Source organism: Ursus arctos, unplaced genomic scaffold, assembly GCF_023065955.2.
Source record: "Ursus arctos isolate Adak ecotype North America unplaced genomic scaffold, UrsArc2.0 scaffold_5, whole genome shotgun sequence".
Classification (NCBI taxonomy): domain Eukaryota; kingdom Metazoa; phylum Chordata; class Mammalia; order Carnivora; family Ursidae; genus Ursus; species Ursus arctos.
The window spans coordinates 44,369,377-44,387,337 of record NW_026623067.1 but is presented as its reverse complement, the minus strand read 5'-3'; the positions used below and the strand labels follow the sequence as shown (position 1 = coordinate 44,387,337).

The 17,961-nt window shown below is 39.4% G+C and overlaps 1 protein-coding gene across 2 annotated transcripts; it reads right to left on the bottom strand.

Annotated features, from left to right (window-relative positions):
• Positions 1–5,311: 5,311 nt before the first annotated feature.
• LOC113254903 (serine peptidase inhibitor Kazal type 6) lies at positions 5,312–17,673 on the bottom strand. Of its 2 annotated transcripts, XM_057307293.1 has the most exons (5): positions 17,303–17,673; positions 14,584–14,606; positions 9,416–9,490; positions 6,629–6,744; positions 5,312–5,491 (listed from the first exon to the last, which is right to left on the bottom strand). In XM_057307293.1, the coding sequence occupies exons 1-5, from the start codon at positions 17,358–17,360 to the stop codon at positions 5,446–5,448; spliced, it is 318 nt and encodes a 105-aa protein (XP_057163276.1). In that variant the 5' UTR covers positions 17,361–17,673; the 3' UTR covers positions 5,312–5,445. The 2 variants fall into 2 exon arrangements, with proteins under 2 accessions (XP_057163276.1, XP_057163277.1); XM_057307294.1 differs by lacking the exon at positions 9,416–9,490.
• Positions 17,674–17,961: the final 288 nt, after the last annotated feature.

The window sequence follows — 17,961 nt, the reverse complement described above, 5'->3', positions numbered from 1 at the left end:
AGTCAGAGAAAGATCAAGAATATTTCAGAGAATGCCTAGTTCTGAGTTAGTAAGCCCTTTGAACCAGAACTTCCCAGGCTACCGCTGTAGCCCCATCACAAAATTAACATCAGTGTTCCCACATTAGGGATTATGGTAGATACTGTCACCCTCTTTGCATGTTCTTTTAAGCCTTTGCTAAGTTTATGAATACTTTAAATTCTGATGTTTCCAAATATATAGGACTAATCCCTCCAATTCAACACTTCATCCAAGTCACTCAAATTACTATGATTACATGAAAGGTGGTTTAGGAATATGGGATTGATGTGACCATCTCGAGTAGAGGCTCTGCAACTCCCCGGCTATGAGATTGGGGACAAATAATTTATATCTCTCTACCTCAGCCTCCTCTTTCAAATAATGGGGCTGCAACTTCACGGCTATTGTTAAATTTAAATGTGATAATTGTTTGGTTGTTGATCATTGGGAACATGGGTAATCAGTGATAGATTGGTTAACCTAATTTGTTGTGGTGAGTTGTTTTGGTCTTTTATCTTAGTTACTGTTTTCTCTGGCCTTTTTACCCCTGCTGTTCCATTTTAGAGGGTGTGTGTGGGGTGCATATGTTTATGTATACTACTTCAAGAAAACTTTACATAGGCATGGGCAAGCCTCCAGACAACGTCCCCTCACTCAGCCTAATCACTGACCCAGCACATCATTTCTGCAGTGAATTTAGCTTCCAAAAACCAGTAAGAGGCAAACAGATGAGAAAGACGTGACTTGGCAACCCTTGGCGGGGAAAGAAAAATGCCTGAGGATAGTTAGTGCTTATGAATTTGGTATGATCCGGTTTTGACAATGTTCCCATGGTCATTTGAAGGTATAATGATAGATATGAGTGTTCGGATCAAATGAATTATTTTCTTACGCTTTGAAGAGAAGAGTACAAACCATACTTAAAACAGTGTGTTCTGTCCTGGCTCTCCCCATAATGAGGAACATAATCAGAATTATGAATATTTGCTTCTGTTGGAAGAACCTGTGTGTTTTCAAAAGTCATTTAAAAAAACATTTTTACTGAAAAAATATTAAACATACAACAATATTAAAATAATTTTTGAGCAAACCCCTTTAAACCCACCAGCTAGATTGTACCATTACTATTTCACTATGCTAGTTCTGTTGTATATCTGTCCATTAATCCGTCTTTGATGCAATGCAAAGTAAATTGCAGACATCAGTATCATTCTGTCTGAAAAACTTCACTATGCATATCTCAGTTAAGACTATACTACATGTATAAAAAAGACTACACTAGATGTTTACATTCTTTTCCTTGGATGTCAAATTTGCAAACTATGATAAACACAGATCTTAAGTGTGTATTCACTGTGGTTTGACAAATGTATACATTTCTGTACCCAAACTCCTGTATCCTGACCATTGATTATTTTAAATGTGACTTGCCTCTTCTTTCTAAGAAATACGAGATTTCTGGCCTTCTGTGATTTATTTTTTATGTGCTTCCCTTCCACCCCCAAAGAATAGCTCAGAACTATTCAAGAGATAGTAATTGAATTATTTACCCAGTTATGGCACCTGAAATAAGACTTGAAATAAATGGTAGTCTTTTTTTTTTTTTTTTTTTTTTTTTTTTAATGATTTTTTATTATATTATGTTAGTCACCATACAGTACATCCCCGGTTTCCGATGTAAGGCTCGATGATTCATTAGTTGTGTATAACACCCAGTGCACCATGCAATACGTGCCCTCCTTACTACCCATCACCGGTCTATCCCATTCCCCCACCCTCCTCCCCTCTGAAGTCCTCAGTTTGTTTCTCATAGTCCATAGTCTCTCATGTTTCATTCCCCCTTCTGATTACCCCCCCTTCTTTATCCCTTTCTTCCCCTACCGATCATCCTAGTTCTTATGTTCCATAGATGAGAGAAATCATATGATAGTTGTCTTTCTCTGCTTGACTTATTTCACTTAGCATTATCTCCTCCAGTGCTGTCCATGTTGTAGCAAATGTTGAGAACTCGTTCTTTCTGATAGCTGAGTAATATTCCATTGTATATATGGACCACAACTTCTTAATCCAGTCATCTGTTGAAGGGCATCTCGGCTCCTTCCACGATTTAGCTATTGTGGACATTGCTGCTATGAACATTGGGGTGCATATGGCCCTTCTCTTCACTACGTCTGTATCTTTGGGGTAAATACCCAGTAGTGCAATGGCTGGATCATAGGGTAGCTCAATTTTTAACTTTTTAAGGGACCTCCACACTGTTTTCCAGAGTGGCTGTACCAACTTGCATTCCCACCAACAATGTAGGAGGGATCCCCTTTCTCCACATCCTCTCCAACAATTGTTGTTTCTTGCCTTGTCTATTTTTGCCATTCTAACTGGCGTAAGGTGGTATCTCAGTGTGGTTTTGATTTGAATTTCCTTGATGGCTAATGATTTTGAACATTTTTTCATGTGTCTGTTAGCCATTTGTATGTCTTCATTGGAAAAGTGTCTGTTCATATCTTCTGCCCATTTTTTGATTTGTTTATTTGTTTCTCGTGTATTGAGTTTGAGAAGTTCTTTGTAGATCTTGGATACCAGTCCTTTATCTGTAGTGTCATTTGCAAATATATTCTCCCATTCCGTGGGCTGCCTCTTAGTTTTTCTGACTGTTTCCTTGGCTGTGCAGAAACTTTTAATCTTGATGAAGTCCCATAAATTCATTTTATCTTTTGTTTCTCTTGCCTTTGGGGATGTGTCATGAAAAAGGTTGCTTTGGCCGATGTCGTAGAGGTTGTTGCCTATGTTCTCCTCTAGAATTTTGATGGATTCCTGTCTCACATCGAGGTCTTTCATCCATTTGGAGTTTATTTTTGTGTATGGTGTGAGATAGTGGTCAAGTTTCATTCTCTTGCATGTAGCTGTCCAATTTTCCCAGCACCATTTATTGAAGAGACTGTCTTTTTCCCACCGGATGTTTTTTCCTGCTTTATCAAATATTAGTTGCCCAAAGAGCCGAGGGTCCATTTCTGGGCTCTCTATTCTGTTCCATTGGTCTATGTGTCTGTTTTTGTGCCAGTACCATGCTGTCTTTGTGATCACAGCTTTGTAGTACAGCTCGAAATCCGGCATTGTGATGCCCCCAGCTTTGTTTTTCCTTTTCAACAGTTCCTTGGAGATTCGGGGCCTTTTCTGTTTCCATACAAATTTAAGGACTGTTTGTTCCAGTTCTTTGAAAAATGTCCTTGGTATTTTGATCGGGATAGCATTGAAAGTGTAGATTGCTCTGGGTAGCATGGACATTTTAACTATGTTAATTCTTCCGATCCATGAGCTTGGAATATCTTTCCATCTTTTTATGTCTTCCTCAATGTCTTTTAAGAGTGATTTATAGTTTCTAGAATATAGGTCCTTTACGTCTCTGGTTAAGTTAATTCCAAGGTAACGTATGGTTTTTGGTGCTATTGTAAATGGGATGGATTCCCTAATTTCTCTTTCTTCGGTCTCGTTATTCGTGTATAGAAATGCAACTGATTTCTGAGCATTTATTTTGTATCCCGCCACGTTACTGAATTGCTCTATAACTTCTAATAGTTTGGGAGTGGCTTCTTTTGGGTTTTCCATATAGAGTATCATGTCATCTGCAAAGAGAGACATTTTGACTTCTTCTTTGCCAATTTGAATACCTTTGATCCCTTTTTGTCGTCTGATTGCTGTTGCAAGGACTTCTAGTACTATGTTGAATAATAGTGGCGAGAGTGGGCATCCTTGTCGAGTTCCTGATCTTAAGGGAAAGGCTTCCAGCTTTTCCCCATTGAGAATAATATTTGCAGTAGGCTTTTCATAGATGGCTTTTATGAGATTGAGAAATGTACCTTCTATTCCTACACTCTGAAGGGTTTTAATCAGGTAAATGGTAGTCTTAAGTGGTAAGGTAGGCACGAGATTTGTATGAGGAAGGAAGGGCAGCCGGATGGGCACAAGGCAGCATGAGAGACATTCCAGGCAGGGTAGGGCACAGTGGTGGAAACAGACATTTTGTGGAAACAGCCGACAGGGACCTGTTCCGGCTGGAGGGGATAGTTCCAATAGGAGAGGGGATGAGTGGGCCACGTTGAGAGGCAATATATTCAAAGACGCACAATGACTCAGTTTCCAAACTACACAGAAGTCTACATTAGAAGTAACTAAATTACACCAGGGAGTAGATACTGAAGAGGAGAAAAGAGCTTAATTTCGCTAATGAGCAGGGCACTTAGTATACAGATAAAAACAGGACAGAGAAAAAAACCCACATGAGAATTTTCAAAATTGTTAAAGGAACAGAAGGTAGACGTTAAAAAAAAAAAAACAAACCAACTATGTAAATACTGAGAAAAAGAACAAACAGATCCTGGGCAGTGAAGACAGTGTCGCTCTGAAACCGATGAGGGAGCAGAATGGTGAAAGCTACTGACTTTCGAGCTCTCCCTACACATCAGAGATTGTTTAATCGCTTACATGTATCATTTTCTTAATCTTCAGGATAAACTGAGAAGGTAGATAAGAGTATCCCCATTTTACAGATGAGTACATTGCAAATCAAAGACGTCAAATGACTTGTTCAAACACACAGAGCTGATGTGAGAGCCCGTGACTCACATTCTGGTCCATGTGACTCAACGGTCCACCCTCTTATAATTGCCTTACCCTAACTCTATATGATGTGGGCATTTGTCTACAGCAAGGGGAGCAGTCTTTAAGCCTTTAAGCCTGGAAGAGCACAAACCCCACATTTGAAAGAGGAGAAGGTGTGTATCTTCCCTAGCACAACCTAATCTCCCTGGCTCTTGATTGAAAGATCAGATGCATCCCTGGTTTGGTCGGGTCCTATTCAATTGCACACAGAAAGAGTGGTATCTATGTGCATCAATCTACCATTCCAAAGAGATGAGAAACCTGTGGCCTAGGGAGGATGAATGTTTTATTTTTACATGAAGTACTTTTCTTGGAATTAGAAAGAAACGATATTATGTGATCTACGACTTAAATAATAGGTATTGTAAAATCATTGTAAACATAGTGTATTGTCAAATTGTTAAAAATCCTTCATCATCCACATGGCAACTCTAAGAAAAGGAGAGGGGAAGGGATTTTCCCAGAATTCCACAGTGACTGCTTGGTTGATTTAGATCCAAAACACAGGTCTTTTTATCCAAGTTTATGCCAGGTCACTTATTGCATATTGTATCTGTATGTCTTCTTGATCTCAAAGTAAAATCACAAGCAATGCTTCTACAGAGTTTACTTTATTGACAAGCAAATCCAGGGAAATAGGTATATACTGAACTGCCCAAGAGCCAGACAGAGTAGAAGGCATATTTTTAGAAATTTAAGGGATCCATTGGAGAAAAATAGAAGTGAGAAAAGAAGTGGCTGGAAGTCAGCACAAACACGGCACAAAACTCAGCATTTTCCTTGATGCTTTAGACTGATCTTCCCACCACTTTTCCTATAAAAGAGAAAGACAAATGTATGCTCAGTGTAACATCATTAGTATTCATTACAAAGGCTGGAAAAAGGTTCGACTGTGCAGAGTCCCTGCAATGATTTGATTCTATATGTATCCACATTTATGATTTGGCAGAGGTTAATTAAATGTACTTATAATGACATCTGGACAAATTATAGAAACATGAATCTTGAACAAATTTCAGAATTTTACCCACCTTGACCTCTTGGTTTCAATTGTTCATTCTTTGAGAGTAAATATGCATACACGCAGAAAATGTAAAAGCGACAGGAGAGATAATGGCAAAGGGACTCTAGTGTCATAGTCCTGATAGAAGATGTAAGGGGTTGAACCAAATATTGAGGCATTTGGCACCTTATATTTATTGGCACTGAATATCATATATTCAGTCCTTCTCAGTAATATGTGTCCATTAAATCAAATCTCTGTTTACCCTACTGCCTTTCTTCTGGAAAGTTTGGTGTTAATTAATCAGGTATGTTACGTAAGCAAGTAGGCACTTACTAATTTATTAATTTCATTCTATGTGCCTGGCCCTGTTATTATTAATAGGGAGTTATATAATCCCTGTACTTAGGCATTTTACAGCAAAGTTGAGAGAAATTAAGACATTCACAGAAGAATCTCTAATACCAGAGAATGAAGACACTGGTGAGGAGGGAGAGACTTTTATCTGGCTTAAACAAGGGTTATAATTTCCTTGGTTTTAGAGCAATCAATTAGACTAAAAGATTGATAGATTGAATGAATTTTTATTAATTATAAACTGATCCCTTGGGAAGGTGTTAGTTTATTGGCTAAAATCCATAGCATCTCTTCCATGTTTTATAAACTTGTAAATTCAATACATATTGGTCCTTAATGGAATCTTCCTCGTATACTATGTAAAGTTTGACTAGTCTGCATTATAAAGGATAATTGTTTCCTCTATTCTTTGTTGAAAGGCTCTTTTTCATCAAAATAAAAGAGGAATGAATGGAAATTGGTACCTTAGTAGCATATAATTTGGTATAAAAGAAAATGTCTGAAAATGATTTCAATAAAATAGTACTTTTATTGATGATAAATTTTCTCCAAGCTTTTCAAGTTCCTGATTTTGATGAGTATGATACTTACACCATCGCCTTACAGAAGGCACATTTGTTGCCATATGTCTGGCCATCAGAGCCACAGTGGGGGTTAGATTCCCGTGTGCAGTAGACCTTGGGATCCCGGAACTCACCGCAGTCAATCTACCAACGTAAGCAAGGTGACAGTGACATTAGTGTGTTCTGCCTATGGGACGATCCCTCAAGAGCAGAAGTTTTGGGCAGCAAGCTTAAACACACACACACACACACACATGCACACATGCACTCCTGATGTAAAGCTTCCCCAAATAGGAAAATAGCTTTCCTTATCTGCTTAACTATAACTTATTAAATGTAAAGGAGACTTTTTCTTTGAGACACAGGAAACCCATTTCTGTAGTTACTATGTTCATGAGTAAGTTAATGATGTAAGGCAGATGCTTACCCTTTATACAAGGAGTGAGGCAAATGCTATAGGTATGACTTCTTGTTCCAACACTTAATTATTCAGAGTAGTTTTTCAACTTTAAATGCTGCTTGCTTTTTCTTTTCTTCTTTCCTTTTCTTTCTTTCTTTCTTCCTTCCTTCCTTCCTTCCTTCCTTCCTTCCTTCCTTCCTTCCTTCCTTTCTTCCTCTTCTTTTCTCCCTCCCTCCCTCCTTCCCACCCTCCCTCCCTTCCTCTCTTTCTTTCTTTCTTTCTTTCTTTCTTTCTTTCTTTCTTTCTTTCTTTTCCTTCCTTCCTTCCTTCCTTCCTTCCTTCCTTCCTTCCTTCCTTCCTTTCTTCCTCTTCTTTTCTCCCTCCCTCCCTCCTTCCCACCCTCCCTCCCTTCCTCTCTTCCTTTCTTTCTTTCTTTCTTTCTTTCTTTCTTTCTTTCTTTCTCTTTCTTTGTATTAATTTAACTCTAACAGCACTCCTTCTGCATTGCTATAAAGATATGGATGATTTTTGCAAGGAATTCCCGTATGTTATCTGATGGCTTGTTAGTTTTCCCTGTTGGCTACTACATCCATTTACTGTCTCTTGAAAACAATGGTCTAATGTCTTTATTATTAACTTACTCTGTCTCAGAGTCTATTTGTAGAATTCGAACTTTTGTGCATACTATAAAAACATAGTAATGGCCGCCTAAGCTGCTCTATTTAGAAGGATTCTGAGGTTGCATCCAGCCTTGGTGAGAACACATGCTGTGACTAATTAGTAATTATCATCACGGGTTCTATAGAAGGAATGGTAGTACCTATGCCACTAATATTTCTCCTTAGTTTTAGTGGTCTCTCAGGAGTAGTCTGGAGTTTTAAGATTCTTTTCAACTCAGTGTCAACTGAGCAAATATTTGGTGTGCAAATGGCATTTGAGTCATTTACTCCACCGTATAGGCAATATGTAACACGTAAAACTTAACCCCTCCAAATGTCAGCTGTGTGGGCTGAAGTAACATTTCAACATGAACACAGGGACCATACTTTACTCCATCCTAGTTCCATTGAAACAATACTGTCTTATGCTTATTAATTGATTCATAATATTTAAGCTACTCTTATATGGATTAGCTGAGCTGAGTCTCACAATAACCCTGAGATATACAGTGCGCAACGTTATATTAACTAGTTTACAAATGTGAATAGTGATCCTCAGGAAAATTATGGGGCTTACCAAGGCCACACAACCAGACGTCACTGAAACCAGTGCTTGAACACATTCCTTGTCATTGTGGGTCTAGAATTTCCAACAATCTACTATGACTGATTTCCAACACATCCTCATTGAGAGAAATAAAGATCAACTCTCCTTATGCACTCTTGACCACACCTACAGTCACGACATGTAGACTTCATTAAAATACCTTATTAGAGAAATGTATGGGCATAGCTGAGATGAATCATTTGTTCAAGATATTAGTAAACCGTTATATATTGACAAAGCCCTCCAACGGTTTACATGGAGAAATGCTCAACAAAATAATCATGCAGCTGAGTTTAAAAATATTATCACATATATCAGGTTTAAGGCCCTGAGACTATTAAATACAGATTTTTGTTGAAATTTGGCACTTGTACTGTTGAGGTTGGGCCATACCGTACTTATCAGAGATCTTAGGGAGTGGCCGCATAGAAGATAGGCTTCTCATAGTCCTACCTAAAGTTCTACTTTTCTCCACAGCTCTTAAAGGTAACTCCATCCTCTCATACTACCTCCCAGACAGTAATCTTTCCTTTATGTCAGAAACAGAAAAAAAGCTGGAAAATATTTGGGGCCTTATAAATCACAGAATAATTTTCTCAAAAGCTAATGTATTTAATACTTAAGTCATTGAGTACACATTTGCAGCTTTGTGCTTGAGTCAAGAAAGGACTGTAAACCCCAGAATCATCACTGATATTTTAATTTATTCCACAAACAGCCAATGGAGGACAGAGCACTGGGTGCTGATGATGCAGAGGGGAATCAGTTATAAACACTGTCTCAGTCAGCTCATCTGCATGAGGGAAGCAGAGAAGATGCAGATAGCTGGGATGCGTGGGTGGCTCAGTCGGTTAAGCATCTGCCTTCCCAGTGTCCTGGGATCGAGTCCCACCTCGGGTTCCTTGCTCACCGGGAGCCTGCCTCTCGCTCTGCCTGCCGCTCCCCCTGCTTGTGCTCTCTCTCTCTTTTTCTCCGACAAATAAAGAAAATCTTAAAAAAAAAAAAGATGCAGGTAACCATAGCACAATGTGTGGTCAGTGCCACAGTGGGCCAGGCATGGGCAGCGTGGAAGCTGAGGACATCTCGGGCAGAGACACATGTGTCTCTTCAGTCAGGTCAGCGAGAAAAAGAAAAAACAAAGTCTCTTACATGAGAGAGACGCCTCCTTAAGACACCTTTCCTTGGCAGCTGGCCCTCTGATCTTGCCATCCAGCCTCTTTTGTCCTTTAGAAAGCAGATGTGAAAGAGGCAGTTGGGGAGGGCTCACTGTTGAGAGTGTCTAGATGTCACCTCCCTCCCCAAGCCCACTTTTCCCCTCCCACTGCCCCCTTGGAATGACTAGGAAGAAAATAATCAAATGGTATATGGACGCACTTCACACTTTCTGATTGTCCTGGCCTCCAGTGATCCCTGAAGGGAGCTGAAGAATCCTGTTATGGAATTTTTTCTGCCACACACCATTAACTAGTTGTGTCATTTTGGACAAAAGACTCAACGCCTCAATTTGTTTAACAGAGACTTGGAAAAAACAGTTTCCATGCTTCATTCCTAGCATTGTTACGAGGATCAAAGGTAGATATATGAAACAGCCCTGGGCAAGGAGTGTGGAAAGTCAGCTTCTATGGGCAGGCCTGCCATGACCATCCAGTCCAATGGTACATAGCACAACCACACATTGTGCTATGGTTACCTGCATCTTTTTTTTTTTTTTTTTAAGATTTTCTTTATTTGTCGGAGAAAAAGAGAGAGAGAGCACAAGCAGGGGGAGCGACAGGCAGAGTGAGAGGCAGGCTCCCGGGTGAGCAAGGAACCCGAGGTGGGACTCGATCCCAGGACACTGGGAAGGCAGATGCTTAACCGACTGAGCCACCCACGCATCCCAGCTATCTGCGTCCGTACCATTGGACTGGACGGTCTCTGAGGACCCTTCCACCTTTGATGGTTTAAGTTGGAGCAGTGAGTGACCCCTCTCAATAAAGTGGCTTAAAAAAAGCTAAGACCTTATTTCTTCAATTGGGTGGGAGAAATAACAACTTTCCCCCAAATGCTTCCTCCTTAAATCTAGAGGCCCCTCTTCACTCAGTATGTGAGAAATTTTAGCATGGTGACTGAGGATAGAAAAGCACCACTCTGAGAGCCTGGGAGGATGGGAAAGGCGAAGGATGCCTTTGCAGGGACAGCCAGAAATCCCTTCTGTGAAGCCAAGAGCAAGGCAGGGGAATGCGGGCTGGGACTAGAAAGAGGCCATGGCTCTCACAACTGGAGAAGTGGGCTACGATTTCCCAATGTCACGCCTTTCTTGTGCCTAAATTTCCTCTCCCCTTTTATGTTTTTATTTTAGACTTCTATGCATGGAATCCAAACAACTGGCTTCTCAGTGGGAGTCAAAGCAGGTCTAGACTAAGGGGATGGTAGGATTGTTTTTTTCCTCCTTGAAAGCTTCCCCTGTGAGGGATTTAGGAAACCCAGGAGAGCTGAAATTCTCCCCTCCCCAATCGTTTAGAATCCCCTACTGCTCTGTCATGTTGGGGGACTGTCCTGTAGATGGAATTAGACGGACCTGGGTTTGAATTTTGCTTCTTTCACTGATAAGCTACATTACCTTGTGCAAAAACTTGACTGCTCTGGGATTAATTTTCTTCATCTTTAATGGGGCTGGCAATGCCTATCTTCTGGGGTTATTGTAATGATAAATCCTTTGAAAACACTTTGTAAACTCCAAGTATGTGCAAAATTGCTACTATGAATATTAACAATGTAAATTCTATCACAATCTACAATTTTTGGAGCCTGTTATTTCTTATCCTATTTTAGTGAATTTTTTGATGTTTTTAAAATTGGTGTTGGATTTAACAAGCACCTGCATTTATTTCCAGAGTTCACCTTCTGGAGACCAGGGCTAGGCACTTGGGTGCCAGTGTTTAGTATCAGCCTGACCTCTTGTGGTTCTTCAAAGAACTGTGCCTTCCAAAATATTCTGGAATAAAGTGACACTTTTAGTACCCCAAACAGTGTTTTTTGCTAACGGGGACTACCAAATTATTTAACTTGTCTGGAAAATTAGCTTGTATGGTTACTCAATCAACTAAACAGTCCGGATCTTGACATTTTAGTCTAGCATTTTAGTTCTACAAAGAAAGCCAATGAAAATTTGCAAACACACACACAATCATATCCATACACCCTAGAGTGTCGGACTTCACCTATTCTCCCCTTTACTGAAAAATACTAGTTTAGGCACTCCTAAACTACTGTTTTCATTATAGTACTTCTTTGGTTAAGAAGTGAGGATAGTAAACACTAACATGTATTTATTTGCTCAAAAAATTAAGCTGCTCAGTATGCATTCCCGTGCCCTGCACAATGGCTTTCTGTTGCTGATCAGAAGTAGTGTGGAGGGGGACCTGGGTGACTCAGTCATTTGAGCATCAGACTCTTGGTTTCAGCTCAGGTCACGATCTCAGGGTTCTGGGATTGAGCCCCGCATTGGGCACCATGCTGAGTGTGGAGCCTGCTTAAGATTCTCTCTCCCTCTGCCCTCCCCACCCCAAAAAGAAGTAGCATGGAGTCACAAATGGTCACTCAATGGAGTCGGGCGTCCTGAGATGGTGACTGCACAGCTTTACTGCTGTGGGTAACCTTGAGTGAGGTAAGTCCTCTTTCTGAAGCCTGAGTTTCCCTATCTGTAGTTACAGTGTAGGTGCTGATTAACACTGCCAAGTTGTATTTAGGCATCCTGTCAGTATCTTAATTATAAGTTAATGCAAGCTAATTAGGAAAAACGAACAGCCCCAAACATATTTTAGCCATGGAGCATTGTTTTAATAACTACTAAAATTTACCATGCCTTTATCTTAAAATAGTAACAAAAATAAACTTAGATATATCAAAATTATTGTAAAAGAAAATGGTTGACAACTATTCATTTTTGAGCAGTTTGTTATGTTAATTCCAGTCTGGAATATTAAGCTAAACAGCTCCTTAAGGATATGGTTCCCAAATACCCAGCCTCGTAGGGAAACAAGAAAAAGAAAGACAAAGTAGTGAGTGGTTCCAAAAGCAAAACGTATTCTGTTCAAAAAACTATCCTTGTTTTGAGATTATGTCTTTCAAGGATTTTGGTATTATACTATACTTTCTTTAATAAAGGCTGATGATGGTAAGTAGCAGTTTTATTTTTAATAATTATTATTATATTTTAATTTTTATGTAATTTAATGTTCCTACTTGGCAAATTAAAGAGTTGGCAGCGTATTAGTCACTTATATTTACAGGGAAAATTTTACAGGACTATGAATTCCCAAAGTCCAGGAACATGTTTTTTGTTTACTTTGAACACTCTTTTTGAAAGAATGTGAAACTTTTACAAATCAATAATTTAAACTGCTCATTCTAATTTCCCCTCAGGTGCTCCATCATGGAGAGGCTTCTTGGCATGAGAATACTGACTTTGGTATTAGAGAAAACTCTCTCTCTTTTGTACTGGCTGGATCAGACCTGAGCAGGCATGCTCCTAAGGATAGTTTCAACTTCTGCCTGTCGTTGGGACTGCCATTATCCTTCCAGACACTTGATATTTGAGAGCAAAAGAGATAGCATCTTGGCCATGCAGGCTTGGTTCTTACGAATCCAGATACCTAAGGCCAGAAATGGGCCCTGGAGATCCTTGAATCCGTATTTTCATTTTAAAGATGTGGAAACAAAGGCAAAGAGAAGGGAAGAGATACCCCTTGGATCACACAGCCAGCAAAGATTCGAACAAGGACTCATCTATACTGTCTCCAGGGTGTTTCAGTGCTCCAAGGTCAGTGCTTCCCAGCATCAGATAATTACCTAGAATGTAGATTCACAACTCCCCAGCTCTGTGATTATTACTTAGTAAGCCTGGCATGGTGCCTGGGGATCTGCATATTGAGGAAGCATCCCCCAGGATCCTCAGGCAAGCAGAATCTAAGACTTGGGTTCATCTATAGGAACAGAACCAGTAAATAGCAGATTTTCAATAAACCCTAGGAAACACTAAATATCCAATCTGGAATTCCAAGCTGAAAGAAGAAAAGCAACTTGTGTGTTCATGAGAAAACTGGGGTTAAATTCCATTTATTTTAAATCTCTGTGTAATGGCCTTATCATATTTTACTACTTAATGGGATATGGAATGTGTGTCTGGATCCCTTATGTCCTTTCTCTGTTTTGATATTTAACATAGACTATGCTACCATATACATTTAAACATAAGAATAAATCAAATTTAAGATACATAATTACGTAGAGCAATACAAATACACGTGTGCATGCACTAGGACACAAGTGCACATGCACGTGCGTGTGCAAGCACACATACAACACACCGGCAGTTAATTACAAGGCGTCATCCATTGTAAGGTACATCTCAATTTCTGAGATGTTAAAATTTGAAAAAAAAAAAAAAGCCTCATGCAAGTGGTAGGTATACTAGGGTTGGAAAATATTTTTCAGCTCCTTTGTCAACTCCAATCAGTTGGCAGTAGTGTCTAGGAAGTTTTGATGCCAAGAATTCTTGGACACAACTAGGCTAACCAAGAAGCAAGGCCAAAGTCAAGTGACAATGTTCAGTATAGACACAGGGGCAGGACTGGCAGAACAAACACCACTTATTTGTGTTGTTTTTGGTAGAACAAGAAAACTGGAGAGAAGGTGGTGGATTAATTTGGAAAAAAGAATCAGCCAAATAAAGAAGATAACTTGTGCCTATTCCAATTTTTAACCCCAGTTGTGTTTAAGTTTGAGTGGATCTGTTTGTATATACTCAGTGCAAGACAGTGGACCAGCTTGCTCTCTAAGCAGGAAATAAGTGCCTCTGGTCTAATACCTCCTTTAGAAGCTCCTCATGATTGATCGCTAAGTCATCCTTCTATAGTTTACCAAATGCTCCCACATGGGTTTATGTAACTTATATCTAATTCTACGAGGTGAATAGTATTATTCCTTTTCTACGGTTGTGGAAATTACGGCTGAGAAAAGCTGAGTAACTTGCCCAAGATCACATAGTGAAATCAGTGACCAGGCATTAACGCTATCACAGATTCATCCTATTTTTATTTATACTCATTTCACTTTAACAAAATCTGAGAATGGGTCCTTAGGCTCTTTAGAACCAAACACAGTATACTCAAAGAGACATTGTAGTTAAAAAAATGAATTACTTCTGATTTCTGCATCTGGGCCACTGGTTCATTGTTTCTGCTCTTTTACCCACAGGCAAACCTCTGTTTGGCTGGGGAACACCAGCCAAGCGCCACCCAGGTCTGAAGAATAGATAAAAAATATACACTGACCTGTTCTCCTTGACTGAAGACACCTGAAAAGAAAGCACAAAATCCAAATAATGTAGTCTTCCAATGTGCAAAAAGCAGGATTGGCAAAATTCGACACCCCCAAGCTGGGAATAATATTTTTTCTCAGTTCTTGGTCACCAGAACAAGTCATGGCATGGTAGTTTTATTGTTTACACCTGTTTACTTCTCAGGGCACAGCAGAAACTTCAAAAGTGATATAAGGACGTGGACCATGGTGGGAATATTTTTTGGAGGTTTGGGGGGAAGGTAGAGGAAATAGTTTAAGGATCTAGATATACTTGGTGAATCACTATGTCACACACCTGAAACTAATGTAACACTCCGTATCAACTATAGCTCAATAAAAAAAAGAGGATTTCTCCACTAAAAAAAAAAAAAAAAAAAAAAATGGAAAGCACAATTTCAACAACAACCAAAAAGTACAGATTCTTAGGACAATCAAATAGGACCTGGGGCACCTGGGTGGCTCTCTTGGTTAAGCACCAGACTCTTAGTTTCGGCTCAGGTCATGATCTCAGGGTCATGAGGTTGAGCCCCGCCTAGGGCTCCACACTCAGTGGGGAGTTTCCTTGAGAATCTCTCCCTCTGCCCACCTCCCACACACACCTGCCCCACCTCACGCTCTCTTGTGCACTTTCTCTCAATAAATAAATAAATCATTTTTTAAAAAAGAAAAAGATCAAATAGGGCCTGGAAGCCTCTATTTCTACAACCAATTTGAGTGATTTTTATGAAAATACATTGTTACAACTTTTAGTCATTTTTCCACCTTATAAATCTTGGAACAGAAGAGGAGAGAAATGTCAAGGCAGAAGCAGAATTAATATCTACACTGTCTGAGTACAATCTAGTATTCTTATCATTAAGCTTTAATAGTGGCAATATTATAGACATTTGTTGACTTCTTACTATATCCCATCCACTATGTTAAGTATTTTTCATGCAATTTCTCATTTAAACCCCCGTATAAGGCTAGCCCTATTTTACAGATTGGGAAAATGACAGGCAAAATGCTTAACCCACTGTTACAAAATGGAAATGCCAGAACTTAAATTCGTTTTTCTTGGTCTCAACATTAGGCTCTTAGGCACTGTGCCTTCCCAAATACTGATATGTCTGTGAAGGATCCTGTTTTGAATTAGTATTTGGTATTGGTCAACCAGATCCTATTAGAATATCCATTAGCTTTTGTAAACAGAAGCAATAAGAGGATATCAGTTAATTTTTGAGACTATATTTGCAAGTAAAATTTAATTAATTAATTAATTTGAGAGAGAGAGAGGGCACACAAATGCATGAGTGGAGTTGGGGTGAGGGTGGGAGGGGCAGAGGGAGAGGGAGAGGGTAAGAGAGAATCTAAGCATGCAGGCCTTGATCTCATGACTGTGAGATCATAACCGGAGCCAAAATTAAGAGTTGGACGCTTAACTGACTGGGCCACCCAGGCACCCCTTAAATGTTATTTTATTTTAACATTAGTTATAGATCTATTTTTGGTGGCACCTCAGCAGCTGACTGAACCACTCATTCAAGTTATTTGGCTTTAGCGGTCAAACTTAACTCCATAATACCACTGGAAACCTTTCTCCAATTTAAAAAGATATTTACAATTGTATTTGTTTATGTAAATATGTCCAGTTTCCAGCAAACAGCGACTTCTGCATCTGCTCGGTTTTGATGAAAATTCTTGTTTTTACACGTTCAGCCATTTAAAATCTCTGATAGCCACAAAATTCAACTACTTTTGTCACAAGTGATAAATCAGACATGGAAGTTCCCAGGATGCAATCTCATTTCCAGCATTCTACAAATGAGAGAAGATCTCGAAACGCTGTTCTATTTCTCCAGGTGACACAGGTCATTAGTGGAAGAGGTGGGCTTAGGTGCTGGGCCTGGAGTCTCGAGCATGTGCTTTGTGCACTGCAACAGCAGAGAGGAGAATGATAAAGAAGGAAATAAACAGGTACAGTGAACCTGTTCATTCATATGATCCTGTGATGGAAAATATCACATCGAACTGTAATTACCCTTCAAACAGCCTGAATTGATAGAATATATGGTTCTTGCTCATTAAAGTGGCCAAAGATTTTCCTCTGCTTGAAGAATTAATTCACCACCAGCATATATGTTTTGCCATTTTAAGATTCCATAACTTTCCTGAAGCATTCTCTGAGTTGCCTTTTTCCTCCTTGTTTCAATTTCAGTTATTTGAGTCCCAATTATAACAATAATGAGGACAGGAAATCTTTCTTTTGTCTTGGAAGCCAAACTACTAGTTACGATTACTCATCCACCAGACTAGTTCTGTGGAACAAACATCTGTAATGTCCAGACGTCCTGGATTCAAATTCTATATTCTACGTCCTAGTTGCAAGTCCTTTGGCAATGTTCTTAAGTTCTTTGTGCCACAGTTTTTTTATACGTAGAGTATAAATATGAATACCTGGCTGTGTGTACTGGAGATAATGCATAAAAGCCCCCAGTACATGCCTAGAATATAGTATATGATAAGCAAAAAATTATTTTTATCATTACTATCACAATTCTCATCATCACAATCATTATCACCATTACAATGATCTTGGAATTGGCCTTTAATATAAAAATTGTTAGGATTTTGAAATATGGTAGATAAATACCCTTATTTCCAGTTCAGTATGAACACTGGATTATAATTTTAAGAAAGAAAAGAACTCACCTGAGAAAATGCTGAAAAGAGCCAGAGAGAGGAGCAGAAAGACACTCAATATTTTCATGGTGCCAGTTAGCTCACTCAGATCAAGGCTCCTTGGTCCAGCTCAGGTTCTGTGTCAAGACACTTCCCAGGGTACTAAGACGCACACTGAGGCATATATATAGACATGATCAAGGGAGCTGGGATCTCCACCTTCTTGATAAATCACATTCTAAAACCATATGCAAATCTATACAATTTAGGCATTTATTGGGACCTCTTACCAACTTAAAGAAATGCTTCATGCTCTCCATCATTCTTAAAAATCAGAACAATTATGTGAGTCGCACCTTAGATCTTATTAATTGAGGATGTCATTTTCTACCTGTAGTCTACATTTTCCTAACAACCAATATATCCTCCCTACTCTTCCCTCCACGGTTTTGCTACATTAAAGGGATGATTCACTGGTGGAGCCTGCTTGATGCCTAGGTCTCTTTCAGACAGGTCCTGCATGTCTGTGGTCCAGATGAGTAACCACAAGGGAATGGAATCTAGGGTGTAACCTGGATTTTCAAAGTTCACATCATCCAAGGTGTACCCCAAAGAAATAGGTACCCTACATTGTCACCAGAACTGCATTAGCAAAAGCATTTTCTGGGGAAGGAATCAGCCTGTTAATT